The sequence below is a fragment of the Drosophila grimshawi genome, unplaced genomic scaffold (genome assembly GCF_018153295.1).
Source record: "Drosophila grimshawi isolate 15287-2541.00 unplaced genomic scaffold, ASM1815329v1 contig_1367, whole genome shotgun sequence".
Lineage (NCBI taxonomy): Eukaryota > Metazoa > Arthropoda > Insecta > Diptera > Drosophilidae > Drosophila > Drosophila grimshawi.
The window spans coordinates 9,929,906-9,951,989 of record NW_025062889.1 but is presented as its reverse complement, the minus strand read 5'-3'; the positions used below and the strand labels follow the sequence as shown (position 1 = coordinate 9,951,989).

The following is a 22,084-nucleotide window of genomic DNA, read 5'->3' as shown; positions in this document are numbered from 1 at the left end:
GAGGTCAGTAGGGGCACTCAGCGGGATGCTTTTTAATATGTTCAACAAAAGCACTGCGTGCGTCTTATTATTAAAAGTGCGGAAGTCTCGTAAAGAACAAAAACCGAATGCGTTGGAATGGAACCAAAAAAATGATCATTTCGCTGTTGGCCAACTAGCAGGTAGCGCAGGGCAAACAGCTGCTGCTGCAGGACATGCATGTCCTGTTCGGGAACAGTTCATTATGTCAAATTATTATGGTAATCTCTATTAAATTGTGTTGCCAGTCGGCTGCTTGTATTTTGCCAGTTAGCCAATATATGCCAAAGTCAAGTCCCAGCCAAATATTTGTGTATGGCTTTATTATGCAGAGCATGTGACCAATTTATTGGTAATGAATGTGTTTGGCTAATTAGCTGTCGAAGCCATCCCTCATTTCGAATTTCGGCTCATAGGTAATACGCTTAACTAACTTTGGCAGACACAGGCAGAAAGGTAAGAGGATTTGGCTAAAACACCAATTTATTTGCGCATATTGACAAATTTGTGATTTTTTTTGTTTTTTTTTGTTCTGCTCTTGATTGATGTTTTTTGGCCAGGCTTATCAAATGATCATTAGCCCATCTGATTGCCAATTTCAGCCGCAGTTCTGTCAAATTTCAATTGAATGTGTGCATTTTATATTCAAATATGAAATAATGCACATTTTGCCATCATTATTTTTGCATATTTTCAAGCATTCAATTTTGTATTTTTTTTTTTATAATTTGCCTTTCATTTCACGTGGCAGTTGCCAGTCGAGTACTCCGCCCAATGGCAGCTCAATTAATATAGGCTTATCGGCTGCAGGGGCAGAAGCGGAAGCTGGGTTTTTATTTATGCATAAGTTGTAGTTGCCTCGAGCAGCCAATTTATTGGAATACTTCTTATCCGCTTATGCCAATTCATGCAGCATAATTAATGACTCTTGAAAATAAAGGGTAAATTATGTTGTTGTGTCCTGGAGCAAAAACAGATTCCTTCTGGTCTAATTAGACTAAATCTTGTCTCATTTTTCTCATTTACTTTCGCCGCTGTTGCCCCTTTCTCCGCTGCGACATTTTCCTGGCAACGAGTGTGTGTCATAATTGCCTTAGTATGTGTGTGTGTGAGTGGCCAAAATGCTTATTGAATGCGAATAACTGATACATAAAACATTTGACAAGCGAAGCAGCTGCCATCGCCTCTGTTGAGTGCGGGAGTCTTTGAATATCTCAATGAGAGTATTCCTTGTGGATTCTTGCATTATTAATTTTAATTAAAAAGCGAGCGCGGCTTCAATTTGTGCCTGAGAGCCGTTTCTGGCTCTCATTTATGTTTTCGATGCTTTGCAACACGAATATATAATCAACAGCAAACAAACACTTTCGCCAAGCAGATGTCTTTCTATGACTCTGCTTGTTGTGTGTGGGTGTGTGCCTCTGTGTGTGTTTGTGTGTGTGTGTGTGTGTGTATCTGTGTGTGGCTGTGTGTGTGGGTGTCTGTGACTGTCTGCATCTGTGTGTACTTGTCTGCATCTTTCACTTTTCACTACAACACACACACAATCTTAAACTCACACTCAAAACTTGCTCTTCCCCCTTTCAGCTGCTTGTGTTTTTATGCTCTTGTAGAGGGTATTCTAATTTTACCGAGCAGTTTGTAACGCATCTTCGAACCCAATATGAACGGCATAGTATATATAAGTATCATAACTGTTACATCTGCAGACACACGACAAATATAGAATATTAAAATACATAAGTAAAATAATTTTAGAATAAATAAATCGCTACACAAATTGCAGAATTTTGAATATCTATTTTGAATAGATATTTCCAATCTAAATAACGTTAAAATATAGTTAAATAAATGTTGCAAATTTAATATTGAAATTTAGGAGCAAACTATTTTTAAAGCACTCAAAAAGATTATCAAATATTACAACAAAAATGTAGAAAATTTAATCTAGAATGAAATGAAATGAACAAATTTGAATATTGAAAAATATTAATGAAAATCGTTTAGAAGATTTAAAAAGACAGTAAAATATAGATATATTTAGTATATATAAAAAGAAATAAATCAGCAAATAATCAAATTTCTTAGCCCGGTTTAAAGCTTAAATGATTGCTTACTAACCCCATTTCTAAAAGGGTATTTAAACTTTGGCATGCTGCAAAATCTTGTTGCTTTTGTGTTTGGCTTGAGCTTATGGCTGTAGCCCACTTGGCCATGTTTCACTTAGTGGCAAGAAAGTGTGCTTTTTGCTCTTAAATAAATAACCGACAAATTATTTTGCTCGGCGAGGGAAGGGCAGCCTCCCTGCCTATTTCCGCTGCTGATGAAGCGAGAGTTAATGTAAATAGCCACAGATTTCCCGTTATTTGCCCAACGAAACGTAAACCGGGCAGATAAATAAAAAAACAAAATCTTCGCAAAAAAAAATGAGAGAAAAAAGTTGTGGCAAAAACCAAATGTTTTTGTTGTTCTTCTTTGAAGGATGAAAATTCATTTATTGAGCACAATGTTTTATTATTTTCTTTTTTTGGTTTGTGGCTGCGAGTTCATTTGAACTGTGAATTCAATTTTAGGTCATTTTCCTTCCATTTCTTTTTTACTTTTTTTGTTTTTGTTTTTTTGTTTCTTTTTTTTGTAGGTGCTTGCAATTTTTTATGGTATTTTATTGCTGCGTGGTAGCATAAATTAATATTCAGTGTCTAGCCGTCTGCAAATTGCTCATAAATTGTTTAATGAGGTGATTTATTTTGAGGTTTGATTTTTTTAGTTGTTCTCCTCGAACATTTTAAACACTTTATTGGTATATTTGAAAGGTTCTTCAATTGATTGTTAGTTAAATGCTTCAACTTCAAGTTGCCACTGGATGACACTAGAATCGTCTTAAAATGTGTATTTTCTGTTGGTGACTTGAAGGAAATCAATGTAAGCAAAATGAATTAAAAACAGTTTTCAAGTGGCCAACCACAGAGTGGACAAAAAGCGGGAGGACATTAGTGCTTGTCTTCGATATTATTCAGCAAAATTGACTTGTTTGCCACTTGATCGGCCCGCTCACAATTTCGCTTAACACATTGTCATGATTCAGTCAATGCGATGTCCATTAACAGAGATTAAGTGCTCTCCAAGTTGGCCAAGTTTCAAAATATGCGTCGCAAATTACGCATACGTCACGTGTGCCATCTGTTTGACTATAATAAGACTATTCACATCAATTCCCTCTGTCAATACTCATTAAATTTACAAATACAAATACCAAGACAGCTAACAGATATAGACACTGAGTTGGCAGAACCTATGTTCGAACAAATTGAAACAGACACTTTTCCTACCATTTTTATGGGCCTGTTCGAGTATGTGTTTCATTTGGTTTGAATGCCGACGTGACCAAAATTTCCAAACGGCCATGAGACACACTTTAAAGCCAAAAACGGACAAATAACAACAACAACAACAACAACAATAGCAATAAGATATGTGTGAAGGGAAGAAGAAAGCAAGCCAGCCACATGAAAGGATGCCATATCTGGTTTCTATCGAAACCATAAGCCAAGAGCTGCGGCTTTTGACCAACTAGCTTCCATCTACTCGGGCAACGAAGCGTAAATTACATTCCATGCCATCCCATGCCACGCTGAGAGTCACACGTTGTAAAAGTCAAATGCGTGTTCGCTTTAAGGATCAGTGCAAATTCAATTTGATGTATGTGTGCGGAGGCAGATGGCCCCAAAAGTGTCGAGGCTCAGCTCATTCATTTGGTTGAGGTTGGGGGTGAGGCTGAGGTGCGAATGTGTCCTGGCCAGTCGGGTCCTGTTAAACATGGTGCTCTGTTCTCTTCAGTTAAATTAAGATAAATTGCGTGGCAGATATAACAGAAAAAAAAAGTATAAAAAATTTACTAAATGATGCTCAGAAAGCCACGGAACACGGCCACAATGCGATTTTCAATTGAATTCCGCGCCACAGAACCACCAAGCAACAGCTGCACGTGCCACACACAGAGAGAGAGAGAGAGAGAGAGAGCTGAGGGACTCGTTGCCTTTGAACTGCCTTGTGTATGCTGAAGTGGATGCGACATGCGACTGGGGCACGTTTAAGCGAGCAACATTAAAGAACATAGTGAGTAGTTCGCTGAGACTTAACTCGACGATGTTCCGGGAATTTAATCATGTTGCAGACGTTGTCATTGTTAATCTGTCATATGCAATATGTAAAAACATTTGGCTTACGAGACGAGCTCAGCGCGAATCAACACTAGAGACTTACACTTGAGCCCTGCTAAAGAGCGAGCGAACCACAGAGTCCCTAGGGTAATTATAGATTGAGCTTAACGAAGGATTCATGGATATTTTCTGAGTGTTATCGATGCTGATTGTCTGAGGGCGGCCTACTTACTTGTTGTTTGTAAGCTATTTGCCATAACAGTGAACTTATCAGTAATTGTATAATTACTTGAGTAATTGTTTGCAATTCTTTTGCATTTATTAATTACTATGTTAATTGTATAAATATTAACAGGAATTCTACTCAACAATGGGGTTTTAAAAGCAAGTAATGAAGTAATTACTTCATGCTAAGTAGTAATTGAGTAATTACTTAAAAAATAGTTTGTAATTATTTGGTAATTGTGCTTAGGAGTCACTTATTTACTTATTATTTATAAGCCAGTATATAATCAATATTTTAATTCTATGTGAATTTCCAGTAAATTGTAGAAGTAATCGTTTAATTACTTAAGGAATTCACAGCAGATATTAGGTAATTGAGCAAGCTATGCTGCATTTACTTGCCTTGTATTCTTGCTTATGCATTGAGCTACCCTCGTGCAAATTGAAAGCTGTCCGTGAAAGTAAGACGCAAACCAACAGCTGTCAATAATAATCTGGTAATCCCATTGCCATCAGAGGCATCATTGTATTTGTCGATTAACAATTGCTGAGCTGGTCAGCTTTTCGCTTCGCTCTTTTTGTTGTTATTTTCGCTATTTTTCTTCTCTATTTTTTCCTTTTTTTTTTTGGTCTATTTGTGTAGTTATTCTTGGTCCCTTGTAGGGCGGACACCTGTCTGTCCAACGCTCTGTCTTGTTTTTGATGACCTTTGGGCGAGTTTGCGGGTCCATTGGTTCAGGCTGTAAGTACTCCCATGATTATTTAAGTCAGCAAAGTTAAATATTTGTGCAATTCGCAGTCGAAAGAATTTAGCAAATATTTCTCATGCCTGTTGTCTTAGCAGAAATACAATATTTTTGCATGTCAATGCCAGTTGCAGATCTAATTTACGACAAATAAAACCATATATATTAGAAGTGCTCTAGCTAGGAAAATTTGTGTGTTTGGGTGTGGTTCTCTCTCTGTGTGTCTGAGTGTGCTTTTCGCAGTGTAATTAAAGCGTCATTGTTATTGACTGTTTTTTTAAGAGATTCCTTTGTTCTTTTTGCCATTGACAGCAATGTCTAAGTAGTTGTTGCGTTTTTTTTTCTCTGCTAGCATTTTGCTTTTAATGTTCGTGGCTCCGTAAGAAATTCAATTCAATTCAAATTCCATCGAGAAATTCAATTAAATTTACTGTAATCCCCATAGGGCATTGTACACAGCCAGCCCCGGGCTGCGCATGTAATTAAATTAATAGACTGGTAGTTTTATTAATTCCAACGTCATTTTGCCAGTTCTCACATAATTTTCTTATCATCAGACTTTGATGAGGGCTCCAATGCTTTTGGATCTCTTAAGAAAGTTTCTGAATAGTCCATTTCTTTTTTTTCTCTTTTTCCTTTTTATTGAGTATGATTAATTATTAATTACTCTCAAGTCAATTTAATTCAATTCAATTGGATCTTGCGAATCAATTGAATTGAATTTGTTTGAGCTATCCCGGAATTTAAATTTCATTGACTTCAGATCAACTTCTTTCTTTTCCACAGCTTCTTGTGTACAACTTTCTTGTAACTTTAGATACCCTTTGAGGGCTTTGGGGTACACAGCAACGCTGTAAATGTCAGACGACCAAAGCCAAATGTCAACTTTCTCAATTTGTTAGCCAAGTTGGCAAACTTGAACCTGATTGCACATTTCCATTCGGCCAAGTAGCTGCCGGCAAACTCATTATAACTTTAATAATTTGTATCTTGAGCAATTAATTAAGTAAATAAGAAAAAGTTGCAACAGCAATTTTAATAGCTATATGCCTCATACCTAGTGGGTCACTTGCCACTTGCCACTTGCCACTTGCCACTTAGTACCATTTGGTTATTTATTATTTCGTCAACATGCAAAATTGCCAAAGTTTTATTCACGTGCCTGTCTTAATGCTCCATTAAAAGTAAAAATAGCAAGTAATAATGATCTAAATAAGAGAGAGCTCGACTTGGAGATACCCTGTAATTAGGAGTTCATATGTGTGTATATAAAATCAGTAATTGATCAAGAATAGTTACAAGCCTTCATGTAACTTCATCATACCCTTTTTACACGTTTCTCATGTGTGTGGGATATAGAATCGACAATTCCACATAACTGGAATATTTCTCGTGCTCTCATTTTTGTGGTTAATTCGGAAATTGCAAAATTTTCTGAAATTGGGCGTGCTCGAAATATGTTGACGATGCCAACAATGACAGCCAAATAAATAATAATAAACAATTCATATATGTGTGCGCTGCCAGCAATTATAATTAATAACATATGCGAGTGAATGAGCATGCCACAGACAGAGATAGCAACAGAGAGAGAGACAGAGAGAGAGGGAGAGAGATACAGAATGAAAGGAAACAGTAACAATAAAACATTTCATGTGCTTAATGGTTTCAGTAATTATTTTTCGTATCTATTAACAATTTATTGAAGCGCAGAAATGCGCAAAATATTATAAAATTGTCTAGTAAACAGATCAATTTATTCATGCTACGATTACGTTGCTTCTGTTTAAATAACTACAAAATATATACACACAAATAGAAACAGACGCGTATCTTTATGGTATTATAAATAAACTTTTGAGATTTGCGCACATTTCGAAAAATATTTCGCTGCTGGAGGGCAACCGGCTTTTCATTTTTCCATACTCTCTTTGAATGTGGAAGAGTAATTAGCGGTGGGCATGTGGCAAGCACCAAGCACCAATGTTAAATGCCTAGAGTCAGTCAATTTGTGAGGTGCATTAGCGGTATCCTTTATCCTTTTTCTTTGCCACGCCAAAAATGTGATGGGCTGCGATTTATAAAGAAAAATATTTGCTGCCAAGGCCACATCCACATCCGATCCCTATAAATTAAAAGCAGAGCTAATAAATTGAAATGGCAACATAATTCAATTGTTTTCGACCCTTTCAAAAAGTTTCTTAGCCAGCTGTTGCCAGCTGCTATTCGACTGGTCTTAGAGTATTTCTTAGTCGCTGATGCCCAACTTTAATGTTTTTCGTGTTTAAGCAGTAACTTTTAAGTACAGTCGCCCTGAACTTATTTGACCCAGGATATAAAACAGATTTTATGATGCATATTACCATAAGTGTGTAACTTCTGCAAGGTAAATAGCTAAAAGCAACCGTAGAATTGCAGAGCTCGGAAATGTTTCAATTTTTTTAATTTAAAAATATATATATATATACAAACAAAAATGACAGTTTGTATTTTGCCAGCAAATATGAAATATTAATATTATATGAATTAATATTAAATATTAAAAACAGACAGAGTCGTCTTTAAAGTAAAGAATGTAAATCATTAATTTATAAGTTGTGTCAAGCTGTCATATTAAATTGGTGAATACATATTTTCTATCTATCAGTAAATTATGACTTAATTTATGAAGAACAAAGTTATTTTCCCTTCAATTTTGCCTTTTAAAAGTTTGTACACTTCACATTTTGCTTAAGGTCAAATTAGCTTTCAGCAACTGTGTGCGAAAATATTTGAAATATTTACGCCGTAAATGGCTGGTGGAAGTACGTGCTTTTCGCGTTCCCATTCTATATATTGCAAAAGGTCACTGAAAGCACAAAATGTGTAAAAAGTGTACACTCAAAACCAATAAATAACATAAATTCCAGACACATGTTGTGGCTGTTTTAAGGATTCGCATAACATTATGAAAGCTGCTCCTGCTGCGTTTGGCAGCCTTAATGAAAATGAATGAATTTGTATCTAATGCGATTTTGAGATGTGGATGTACGTGGCAAGAAGGTTTCTTTTCTCTCTCAACTATGTTAAGCCGGCCACTTGCCTTTCAGTTTGTGCTCGAGGCATGCAACTTCATTCGTCGGCCTTACAAAATTGCTCCTCATATATTTATTGCGAGGCACAAAAAACACCTGAAAGGAGGCGAAAAGCAAAAGCAAAAAAAAAAAGAGGCTGCTCACGCAGCAATAAGCTAGAAAAGCACACAGCAATCCAGCGGCTGAGCACTTCAGAGTAATGAAATGAGATGAAATTAAAAAGCCAAAGCCAGATAATGATAATGATGATGCTGCTGATGTAGATGTGGATGTAGATGCGGCTGTGGCTGTGTCAGTGGCTGTGTCTGTGGATGTGTCTGTGCCTGTTCATGATTTTGAGTTGCAGGCAAGTTTTGCAACTAAGCTCGCAGTTTAGAGTTCTTCTGGCAGAACTGCTTTCGTATTCCCGGCCCGGTGAACACTTTCGCCCCACAACTTAAGCAATTTGCATAATTTTCAATGAATACGAGCAAAAAAAAAGGTACTGAGCTCTGGCTTATAGCATTGTTCAGTTCACTGGCTCACCTAGTTGTCCCTAAATACGATTATTTTGAATAGAATAGTCTTGGGAGTATCTAATTTTATACTTCTTTTCAAATTGTTGTGTTCGAAATTGAAATGAATTTGAAGAAGTTTCTTAATTGGTGTATTCCTAGAAAGAGTGTAAGATGATGATTTCCTACTTTCTTATTATAAATCATCAATTTATTCATATCAATTTTATATAATTAACTTAAATTAGCACAGCGAACAGATTGAATACTGTTCGATGCATAAATGTGAAAACTATCGATATTTACTAAAATTACAGTGTTTACATAAGTGAATAAGATTTAACAGAGTTATGTAAAGTAGCGATAAATTGACAAATTAACAGCTGATCATTCAATATCTCATCTCGACATATATCGAAGCATTCAAAAAACTGCAAATATATTTTTAAATATATTTGTGCTTAGACAAGTAAATTTAAAAAACCAAAATAGAAATTTGAATTCAACTAATTTTGTCTGGCAAACATTGGTGCTGAAGCGCAGATTAGTCTAAAATTATTATTATTATTACTATAATTGCTTGAAGCGTAATCATATTTCGGGGTCAAAGATTAAAATTTAGATGTCAGCAGATCAACTTCAGTGTTGGTGTGCCTAAGATGACCGTTTTTGACTTTTCATCAAAGCGGCTCATTCTGATATTGACTGTTTAATGTAATTACTTACTTTTGAGTGAATTGTGAACAGTTCGTTGCCCAATTACTGCATTTATGCAGACGTTCAGCTCGACTTGTGGCCAATAAGCATAAAGATGAAGTTCAGCGTAAAACTAAAAGTTAGCAGACATTTTTAGCTATTCACTCAGAAGTCAATGAACGCCCAGCAGCGCAGTACAATTAAATTAAAGCTGAAATGTTCGCGAGCAATGAAATGATTTGCTTGATTGCACTTCGTTTGCATTGGTTGCATTTGCATTTGGTTGCAGCAGTTAAAATAACGCACCCTATTGAACATAATCGGAAGTGTTCAACTGTAAGTTAATGCTTTAGCTCTTGGCATCATCAAAGGAAAGGAGAGTCTGAAACGGGCAGGTTATGAACATGTTGTCTATCAGATGGTGCCATTATTTTTTGTTTAGGGTTCAATGTCTGAGCCAAATTAAGGGCGACAACTTTGAAAGTATTGAAATATTAATTGGATGACGGCGCCAAATAGTGTCCTGTTTGTGTAACAGGATGTGCCAAGGCTATTGCGAACGATAAAACGCGGTCGAACAGCCTTCAATTTGCATAAATTAAAGCGTTATAAATGAACGTTAAATGAATTGGCAATTGCCACGCCACATCGATGGCAAATGGGGTAGGAGGGGGGTAGGAGTAGGAATTACGTCGCAGCACTTGGCTTAAGTTGTCTACCTTTCAAACCACTAACATTGCCATGCCGATTCCCCTACCACTTGGTCCCTTCATTCAGGCTCATTGTGTATAGGTTTCCTTGCTGCTGCTTTGTGATTTATTCTGCAGCCTCATTTCAATTGAGCTGCATCATGATCAAACTAAATGAAATCTATTGTTTCACGATGTCCACATGGACTTAAAGTTTAAACAATCGAGTAATTCCATATTATTATTGTGTTAATATCGCTGTTTAATTAGTGAACTGAAGCAGAGCTTTGCTTCTTAATTAACAAATACACAGCACTAATCAATTCATTCAATATTTCATTCTTTATTTGACTGCTGGCCTAATTTTCATAATTGCTAACACAATATTGGCCTGAAAATGAAGGAATGAAAAGAGGCCAATTCGATGGGCTTCATTAAGTACGCACACACAGCCACATCCAGAGCCACATCGACATCCACGCACTCGTTTGACATTAAATAAACAGCAGTGAAGTGTGTGGGTTTTCGTGGTAACAAGGTCAGCCAGATAGCCAAGTTAAGTGTGTCCTGTGCATTGTTTGATGAATGAGCTGCGCAAAAAGACACGAACCTGGTAAATCGAAAGCAAGAGCCAAGAGACACAATAATTTTCATAATATGTGCTCGTTGCTTGCAGGACACGCGTTAAATGATTCGCGTCGAGTCGCCCCAGTGACGCCAGGCCAGGACAATGTTGTGTAGCAGTGTATTGTTGCCACAGAGAGCTTGACAGCAGGACAACAGCAGCAACACCCTTTGATTTATGGTTAAGCAATGTGCTGTGTCTGTGCGTGTGAGAGTGGATTCATTTGTAACAAAAATAGCAGATAGCTAAGCACATTCACAGGGCGTTAACAAAAATACTGTCAACAAACCAAACAACCAAACAGTCCTAACCCAACCACGAATATAATATTGATATTATCGTATCCCTGCTATCTGGCATCGCCATAGGGAAACGGGAAAACAAATCACCAATCACAAATAATGTTACTCTTATCAGTGTGTCTTTGTGTGTGTTGTGTGTTTTTTCCTTATTTGGCTTTTGTATGACATTCAATATGCACATAAATACATACTTACATAAATTAATTCTTGATGGCTTTCTCATCTGGTTTCTATTTGAATTGCAATTTATGCTCGACCTTACCTTGTAACTTGAATAACTTTCAATGTAATAATATCGACAGGAATACCGAAAAAAAAAACCAAAGACAGCAACAAAATTTGCATGGCACACCTGTAAGTGATCCGGGTCTCTGAATTCAATCTGGATGCGGATAACATATTCAATTTCATTGTCAAATAGTTGCTTCTATTTATTTTAATTTCACAAATGGATATTGAGAGTTGCTTTAGCAACACGGCAACTTGAGAATCACAACAGTAAGCCAACAGAACGTATACTTGATTTCGTTATAAACAACAACAGGCACAATTATGAGCAGGTTGCCAAGTGCTCGTCTATTTACTTAGAGATGGTCGTTTGCTCAAATTTACCTCCCAATTTAACCTGGCCTCGAGCATAAATCCCGCAAGGGCTTCTTCTCTGAACTTGCTTCAACAGAAGCAACGTTCAGCAGTTGATGAATGCATAATGTATTGGTATGCGTACAGTATATCCATCTGAATAATCTTACTCATATTTTAAAACGTCCAGAATGAATTGAATAAAGTTTGGGGTTTTGTAGAGAGTAAAGTGAAGTCGTTATCATTCAGCTAAATCATTATTCTCTTGCACGCTCGCTTTATTTTCAAATTTTTTGCTGGGCACTCCAAGGGTTTCCGCGGCTCCTTGTTGACGGGAGAATCAATGTAAAAAACATGGACGCAGAACCCTGACCTTCGGTCGAGTCTCTGGTTTAGTTGGTATTTACTTATAATTATCAAGATATGATGTGGAATATATTATGTGTACTTTGTGATTATGGTAATAGGCCGCCTCAGCATAAGTGCCCCTAATCACATTCACAATAACAATGTGCCAACTACCAAAGTATGCCAACCAAGAGTTACTTAAACCAGAAGAAAGGCATTAGGACCAACTCAGACTCCCGGACCATATTCAACTTAGCTTTGTATTTTTTTTCTCTCTCTTTTTTTTGGCACGTTATCTGCTTGGAATGCGTTTAATTGTTTTGCCTTTACTTTTTATGTGCGTGCACTCAAAAAAAAAAATCACAAGGAATCTCGAGACAAAGATGGGTCTTTAAGATTTCTACATTGAAAGTTTGAGTCTTTCTAAAATACAGTGAATTTCTTTTCTTATTTCGAGAGTGGATTTTACAAACATTAAAAAATAATATATATGTCTAATTTCTATAGTTTAATAGAAGTTGACACAGCAAATTTCTTGCTTCTTTGTGAATTTTAGAATGAATTTTATTCTATCCTGCTGCACAAAAAGAACATCGGAAAACTATTAAATTCTTTATTTTTACTTGAAATTACCTTTTTACGATTGTTTTTTTTTTGAGTGCACTCACGCCGGTGCTAAGAACCTGTTATGTGATGATGATGATGATGATGCGCTGGCCAGCACAAAAGCTTGGATGTGTCTGACATTGTGCTGACGATGCCGCTTGCGATGCCGCTGGCGGTGGCGCTGCCGCAGTCGATGACTGAGCACCAGTTCATCGTTAGATGTGGGTAATGGCACATTTGGCTAAGGTCGGCAGCCAACCCAGCCTTTATGGATTAGATTTGGGCGCTTAAGTAGACAGCATTTTGTCTGCCTTTGCGAATCAAATACCGGAAAAAACTCTCTCCCGAGGATGTAAAAAATGTTTGCGGCTGTTGCTACAACAAGGTTTCAATGAATTGAAATCAATGTACCGTATAGACACACATAACCCCACACACAAAAACATACACACACACACACACACACACACACACACACTCACACACACAATAACGAATCCGGCCTTAATCCCATCCAAAAAATATATTCAATATTCGGTGCGTGCTTTAACTCGAGCAAAACTTTTCCATTAGTAGACTTCTCGCACAACTGCTGAGAACTTGAGAGACTTGAGTATTAAATACATCATTCGCCAGTCTCCCACACACCCCTCCCCACCACACACACACTCATACACTCACATACATCTAAACAAAAATCACACACATCATGTGCTAAAGTTAATTTTTTCATGTTTGCGCTGATTAAATTTTTTTTAGTATATCTTTTGGGGCAATTTAGTTTTGCTTTTTTGTGTGATTTTTTCCCTTGCATAATTAATTAATTGCCAAGCATTACAGTAACTATGAACAAACGACTTAAGTTAAGTAAAATTATTTTTAATGCTGTGCACGCTTATTTAAAAGCATAATTAAAATGTCACACAAATGGCGCCAGACAGCCATCAGGCATATTTAATATTTTCATTTATTGGCTTCATATAAAATTCATAGTCAGACTTTTGCAATTTTCATAAATGTAAATGTAAGAAATGTATTAAAGCAGATATATTATATATATATATATACATATTAATGCCAATTGCTGTTAATTAACTTATTCAACGAGTTTCGGAATCCGTCATTTGAAATTAATTAATTGCATTTGATGTCTGACATTCCTTTGTTGTTCCAATATATATATATATATATATATGTATAAATGAAGTAATCTTTCAGTACACAAAACAACCACTAATGAACTGAATGATAAGAAAGACAGACGCGTAATTTCAAAATTGACTGTCCATAAAAAACAATTAGTACAGCAATAAATTATTTATAGCCATTTTAACAGAGTTGTTAAATTTCAAAAACAAGTAAGAATGCGCTAGTCTAAATAACTCGACTTGGAGATACCCAAAACTCAGCTGTTATATGTATTAAATTGAGATTCCATATATCAAAAAATGATCCTCTTCAAGATAAGATATAATTAATTGGTCGAGTAAGCAACTATAAATATTTCGAATTAGGTTTTTTGAAGTCGAAGAAAAACCAAAAAATACATATCAAATTGATTAAAGCACTGGTTCTAGTTTTATTAATAAAATTTTAATAAATAGTCATTAGTTCAATGTAAGCGTGATTTTTAAAGTGCACAAATTAATACAATCAAACAAAATTAGGAATTCTTTTTCAACGGATTGTTTATTTCTAAGAAGGCAGTGGCTCTGTTTATAATTACAGCTAAGCCAACTAGTTGCTCAGATTTAAAGATATATACTGATATGATCCGCCTTTTGCTGCTGACAGCTTTATATTCAACAGATGATACAGCTACAGTCTGTAAACAATACAGGGTAAAGGCATGCTTGTTAAACAGCTTGATCCATGTAAAATTGGCATTTCCATTTGTAATATAATTGACAGGGTTACATCAAATGGCAATTTCTCAAGCGCCTTTAACGGTTCTCATTGTTCATGTTATTTTTTTTTCTCGATTTTTTTTAGCACATTTTGGTGGCGCCAGTAATTTGCATAATTAAAGCCGTCGTTCAGATTGTGAAATAAGATAAGATAACGAGCTACAGGTAAGTCAATCTATTAATAATGGAGCGATTTGAGATTAGCAATGCAAATTTACATTTTTCTATCCCGTTTTATAATTTTGTTGTTGTTGTTGTCGTATTTTGAGTTGTTAAGAAATTTATACTCTTGGCGCATGCAAATAAATGTGTGGGTTTTTGGTTTGTTTTTGTTTATTTGAAGGCTTGAGATTCCGTTGGGAATTTCTGGTATGGTTGTTTGGTATGTCTGAGATATTTAAAGCTGCAAACAACAAACAGATGACATGTGGGAGACCCATTAAATACGACAACAGTCGTAAAAGAAACTATTTCCACAGACATAAAATAACTAAGTAGTCCGAACAAGTTTAATAGCACTACCAGTATATGGATGTTGTGTAAGCAAACTAATCAATCCCAATGAGTTTTACGATGCACTTGAGTCTCATGGAGATCTGGTCATTGTAGTGTCTCTCGAGCAGAACTTTGAATAATAACCAATAATTAAGCCTACTCAATTTGTCTTTATTATCAGAGTGCAAACCAAGTGATAAACTTTTAGGCTGTCCAAAGTTTCCTTTACACGAAATCACACATGACACTTGCTCTGCTTTATTAAGGATTCGTTTCGACTATTCCAAAAATTCAATACCAAATGCAATTACCCGGCTAACGAATAGACAACGAGTAGAACAACGTATTGTGTGACTTTTGTGAATATATTTGCTTGTTTGTGGGTACCTTGGGTGGCGTTTGTTATTGTTGTTGTTTATGTATCTGCAATGGCCATAACGGTATTTGCCCTTGGCTCATACAATATGCACACGTGCCATCCACCATATGTGGCAATTTATTTTACTTGACTGAGCAGTAGGCACTCGGCAATGGTCAGTGGGCGGTGGGTGGTGGGCGGTGGGCGGTGTACAATTTAATATGTGCACTTCATGTCAAGCCCAAAATCTTTTTATTGCAGCAAGTCATAAATATGGTAGTAAGAGCGAGCACATTGTTAAGCAACTAGCCAGTGTCAAACAGATAGTAAACTATCAGTATAAACAGCCTCGCCGCATGCCGCATGCCGCATGCTTTGAAGGCCACAGTAAATTGTAGTTAGTTAGTTGTGCGTCGAGTGCTGCATAAACACACTTCGGTTCAAAATTGCAAAACGCAAAGCAGCGAAACTTTTTCCTGCTCGACCATCGAATCTGTCTTGCAAATCGCATTTATCAGCCCCACATCAGCCTCGCACATCAGCCCCACATCATCGGCCCCACATCATCCCTAAAGTTGCTCTCCTTAAACTGTGTGCACTCACAAGTGGATTTCCCTAAGATGCCTCACACTGTGTGCGGGGCTCTCTTGTGCTGCTTAAGTGCTTTTACTTTATTATATTCAACGTATTTTATATTCACTGGCAAGCTTAAGCATCACTTGCTGGCTGGCTTGCTTGCTGGCTGACTGACTGGCTGTTGTGTAAAACTGTGCCAAATTGTATATGACTTTAAGTTTGCATTTGAGACATTTTTCGAAAAGAGTTGCAGTGGCCATGTATACCAATCTCATGTCCCACACACTATGTTGACTCGTCCAGATTGTAATAAAAATGCCGGGGCAAAATTGGCAATGATGTAGTATAGCAAACATTTTCAGTTTTCTCTTAAGCTTCTATGATCGCATTTATATAAATTGCATATCCACACAGACAACTTTGTATGTTGCAGATGCAGCTTCCATTGAGTAAGAAGTTTCATTTAAATTCATTAAACATTTGAACTCAACTTGGCAAATAGAAATACTACTGCAAAATTATATATATGTGCAACAATTTCTGTTTCCTTTGAGTGGCATTAGTTGGAATTATATTTAAGATTTGCCCTGCACAATTCTAGTCTTGGTTTGGTTTGTTATTCTTCCGTTTTAATGTTTTCAAAGTTTTCGTAAACATATCTCTTCGATACAACTACAGAATTGAATTGTAGCTAGACCTCCCTATGAGTATTTATTTATTGAGCATTTAAAAATAAAAACAAAATGTTTACATTATAAATTCATATCTAGACAAAACTAAAATGTTTTGAGTTAATGGATTGGCGATATTTCCATATCATCAGCATATGGTATTTAACATGTACGTCTGTGTATACATTCCTATTCTCCCGATGAACTTGTTGGCATTTATATTTTGAACCAGTTGCTCCAAAATACCCAAAAGCATGAAACATTCAAACATTTCTTGTTCGAATGTGTGGCGCAATTGGGTAATTAAAAAATGCATACATTAATATAGGCTTCATGGTTTTTATTTACTAATTATCTTATTAATATTAATGTTCCTGCGCTCTTAACTCTAATTGACTCTAATTGACTTGTCACTAAGCTGTGAAATATCAAAATAAAATATGTGTTGGGAATTTAAATGCAACAGTTCGATAAAATCCCCAATAAACAAGAATAGACATTTATAATTTGATTGGTTTTTTTATTTTTTATTTTTTTTTAAAATTTTTTTAATTAATAACTAAATGCAATAGGCATAAAACACAACATTAGGTGGTCAACAGGATTGTTAGGACTATGAATGTATAAACATTGTCATTTAATTGAAGTGTAAATTGGGATGGAATGTGTGGACATCGATGACTGAGGCCACCTCCCAGGGATGAACGACCGAGTGTCCTGGATAGTGTTGATTGTAGGAAGCTGCGGGGAGGAAAGTAAGTTAACCCATGGCTTTAAACTGAGAACAGTTTCATATTTTACCAATAATCGCATCGATGGTTGCCTTTGCGTCCAAAAGATTGGAAGCGGGTGCTGCGTCAGCCAAGTAAAGGATGGCGGCGGCAAAGATTAAAGCGATCACAAAGAATTTCGACATTTTTGCAAGAAGTTTGATTGTGGTTTTGTTGTGTGCCGTGCTGCTGTGCTGAACCTCGGGTTAAGTCTAATTAGTCAAGTCAAAGCACGCGCTATTTATACCAATCGGATGGCAAGTGTTGCCAGAGAAAGATGGAATCAATGACGTCTAAGAACCAAAATACCAAAAAGCCGCAAGTATCAGCTGTTTACCGAGTTGGATTCTTGTTTCGCGTCGCAGTCTATAATTTTAGACGGCGCGACGTCTACAAACAAATATGCAGGCCCCCAAATGCTCTATAATATATAATCCTCTTTCTAATCGCCCTCAACACTCGACCGACCAAATTATATACAAAAAATATATAAAAAAAAAAAACAGAAACTGGTTTCGCAAAAGAACAAACGCTTAAAGTCCGATGGCTTGGGAATTCCAATAGCAAAGAAATTAAACAAAAAGCGCGACGAGTAAATTAATAAATATATAAATAATTTTTGTAATATAATTTTTTTTGACATTTTATTTACATATTTTTCATGATATGTTGGGTTGGTCTGATTCCTGATTCTTGTTGTGCCTCGGAGATCTACTTTTGGTTAGTATCTCTACGGATCATTGTACGCAACACAGCTATTTTTGTTCTATTATTCTTTTTGTTTTGTTCTGCATTTTTGCGGCTTGGGCTTTTCCTCCAGGTCGGTTTTTAATTAGATGGCGCTCGAGATCAAAGACCAAAATCGTTTATTAATGCGATTTTGTCGCCTTTGTTCTGACTATTGATTTATAAACAAGCCGGTTTGCCTAATTTGTCGCCCAAAGAAAGTAAAATCGCATGCGACGACTAATCTAATAATACATTTATAATAAATGTTAAAAACAAAGAAAACGGGGCTGCAACAGATCTAAACCGGCCTTCAAAAATTGTTAGAACAGAATCGAGTTTTTATGGATTTTCCTAAATATCAGGACAAGACAAGGGCTTAAGCGACCTTCGAAAAAGAATAGAATTTTAAATGTTGAAAGCTTATAAATTATTCAATATTAATCCCTTTTATAAACAAGACACTCATGTTTGAGTATAAAATTACTCATACCGCTTGTAGTCATGCTTCTTTTCTTTGTTTTATATTTTATTACTTTTTATAACGTTTCAGAGGGTATTTTAATTTCATCGTAAAGTATGTAACTCTTTGAGGAAGTTGAGACCCAGAAGTATATATTCTATTATATTATTGTATTCGAACTAAATAAATATGTCGAAAGGCGAAATTTTGTATAAGAGCGTTTATCTTTTACAATATATCCAGAAACTGATCATAGGAAGAATCTGGTTTTTTAAATATGTAATACAAATTAGATTGTGTTTGTATTTAATATTCGCTTCTGGTCTACACATTTTTCGTGTACAAAATGTATATACCCAGCAAAGTGCGGGTATCAATTCAAAATTGGCAATTCCTTTTCCATGGTGGTGTTTAAGGGTCCTTCAAACAGTCAACAGCTGCCAAACAACAAACTCCAAAAGATTACGTTTGAGTATTTGTGTATTTTGGTAAGTGTTGGGATCCGAGTTATTCAAAATATATACATTAGCTTTTATGAATTTTTGACACGCCCGCTGATTGAAATTTACCATGCTTCATCCCTCACATTTTATGGGCCTGATAAAAGACATTTTGATCAATAAAACAGTCCGTAATGCTAATGCAGACACGTGCCGGCTTGACAAAACTGACGGCATCCTAATTGATTGATATAAATGCGAAACATGCCAAGACCAGACTGTTTCTTCATATGTTCTGTTGCCATTGTAGCAGATTGTGATTATCACATTGTTGTATGGGTGTATGGGAATCAGGTTGTATACTGGCATATGGCATATGAATTGTTAATCGATCGGAAAGCTAATTAGGTAGCCGTACAGTGAAATAAAGCAGCTTATCGCACATTTTATTATAGTTCGCCAGTTATATAGTCCATTATACGCCAGTTGACAGTCAATATTCATAATGACCATCAGCGGTTCCATCTGGGGCTGGGCATTTCATAAACTAACAGCAGATCGAAAAGTTTTGTACATAGTTGGACTATGTATCTCTTATATCCAGCAAATTATTTGATTATGACATAATAAGGTGTGACCATATTCGAGTTTTTTCTTTGGCATTGTAATTCATTATCTGTGCTGGCATTTTTGTTTACGCCCCTCGGCTTATTTAGATAATTTGTCCAATGTTAAATTTAGCAAAAGCACAAAATATTCTGCTTTGGGGTATTAGGACAACAGACACAGTCCCAACACACACACACGCACATACATATAGACATTGAAACAGAGCTGTAGAATCAGTCGCTCGCACACACCCATAGAGTTAACCGCAAGCAATAACAACAAGGACAATGGCGGCACAATAAGGACAAAGGCAGCTGCTGAACATAAGCATATTACTCCAGGGCTTTTTCAAATTATGCGCTTATAAAAAAATTGCTTGTTGATGGCCCTGATGTTTTTATTTTTTCTTTTATTTATTTTTTTTGTTTTTTTTTTTATTTTTTTGTTATCCCTTGAAGTTGAGGCATTACCCGCTAGGAGCGTAAGCAAAAGTCCCACAAAGGATTATGTGTGAAGTCAAGTAATTTCTGAAATGAAAATAATGCTCTGCTTGTTTGTATAAATTCGTTATGGTGCGAAAAGTCTCAGCTCTTCACTTGATTGATGTGGCATTAATTAGCATTAGTCCCCATCCAAGTACACAGAATGTAAATTGTAAATTGTTGTCAAGTCTTGTTCTATTTTCAATACAATCTCTAATTACATTCGAATTGCTCCAAGTTGTCTACTCCTCCTCTACTACACACACACACACACACAAGCACACACAAAATGCCCACTCATTGTCAACAGCTGAATATGTAATTAATTTACCATAATTGTTCGACCTGCTTCTGATCATTTAATTACAAATATGCCGTCTGAGTTTGATTAATATTGTTGCCAACCTTGGCAACCAAGCTGCCGACTAAATACGAGTAAATGAATAAAATGAGATCAGATAATATACAAGCCGAGTAACCCACACAGTTTAATGTGGCATACTTTGAGGCGGGATCAAATTGAATTTCTTTTTGTGTGTTGTCCTTTAAATTGCACACTTCTCATGTGGGTGTTTTTTGGTTACCAGATCACATTCGCACATAGATTTCTGGCGCTTTAAATTTAACAACATGCAAATATGTCTTATTATCGTCGCCATCGTGACCGTGTTGCGTAAAAATATTTTGATTTACTGAGCTGAGGTGTCAGCAGCAAAGGTATTCATTCGGCGACATGAAGTTTTGTTTACACAACTTTTGGCTTATGTCTTTTACATTGTGTACACGTATTTTGAGCGGCATCGTGTCAACTGCAACAATTTTAAACTTTAAGGGCCAGACAGTAAGGCATTCTTTGTTGACAGAAAAGCATTTATTAAGAAGTTGGTGCAAACGACCTATGAAAATGCACACTGCAAAGGGCAGTAAGGGCAGATTAGCGACCTTTTCACGTATTTTAAGATTTAAATTCTGATTTTATATTTTTTGCTTGCTTATTTAAGGGACGTGTGGATAGAACACAATAAAATCCCGACGGTCGTTTAAATCGTGCTTAGTGTTTCGCATAGAAATTCAATGTTTATTGCTGCAGCAACATGTAAATTTATCCCTCCTGTTTTGCACGTTTCTCTTTTGTTCAACTGCTGAATCCCGAGTGCAATTATATTTTAATTATTGAACAATTTTGCTATTATTCGGAATCAATGAATAAATTGCTAAAATAATCCCTAAATTTGCTGATATCAAATTTGGTGTCAAAGGCTATTAGTTTAATTATATAACATATTTAAAATTAAAAGAGCAAGAATACTTTAGTCGAGTGAGCTCGAATAGAGGATATCCTGAACTTAAGTCTTTACTTATTAGCCTTCAGTTCTCGCTAATTTCCCCAAGGTTTTGATTTTAAAAACATATCTTCAAAATTTGTGGTATTCATAACTATTGGAAATCGATTTATATCGATATTCATGAGCTGTTGAAGTTATTGGTTATATAAAATAAGCTTGTTTTGCTTATGGTACTTGTATTCTAAATTTCGAATAGCTTTATAATCTCTGAGACCATCAAATTCGGATAGAAGGACTTTGCTGTTGATCCTAATCACGAAACACTTTTAAGCAAATGAATGCTAGAAATTAAACAGCAATTTTAAAAGGGTATTTGAACGATTTGAAACTAGAAAATGAAATAACTAAATAAAGCTCAATTCATTTTGGGAAGGCCACCAAACATTAAATATTTATTTACTGTGCCGTGAATAATCCGATGTAAAAGCAAATGCAAACTCGACGCTAAATGCTCGTTGCAAATCCAACTACTTTTGCATACATATTTCATATGTTATGTGAATTACTATTGCGAAATATCTACATTTCATTGATAGCAGATTATTTACGTAATACTCATTGTCTCTTGTTAATCTCCTTAGGCACCGTAATGAGACTGGATTGCCAACCACAGTGATAAGTAATTGCATATTGTATCTTATCTCTATTTCGCTACCGCCTCTCAACAACGTTTCTA

General features: G+C 35.9%; 2 protein-coding genes across 2 annotated transcripts in view; one reads left to right on the top strand and one right to left on the bottom strand.

Moving 5' to 3' along the window:
* Nucleotides 1-22,084, top strand: part of LOC6559525 (G-protein coupled receptor dmsr-1) — a 38,336-nt gene that overhangs the window by 3,910 nt on the left and 12,342 nt on the right. The window contains exon 2 of the mRNA XM_001986274.3: nt 14,558-14,637. The gene's annotated coding sequence lies outside the window, so the exon portion shown is untranslated. The remainder of the gene's footprint in view (nt 1-14,557; nt 14,638-22,084) is intronic.
* Nucleotides 17,120-17,520, bottom strand: LOC6561136. The gene is made up of 2 exons (XM_001986278.2): nt 17,374-17,520; nt 17,120-17,313 (listed from the first exon to the last, which is right to left on the bottom strand). The coding sequence occupies exons 1-2, from the start codon at nt 17,486-17,488 to the stop codon at nt 17,210-17,212; spliced, it is 219 nt and encodes a 72-aa protein (XP_001986314.1). The 5' UTR covers nt 17,489-17,520; the 3' UTR covers nt 17,120-17,209.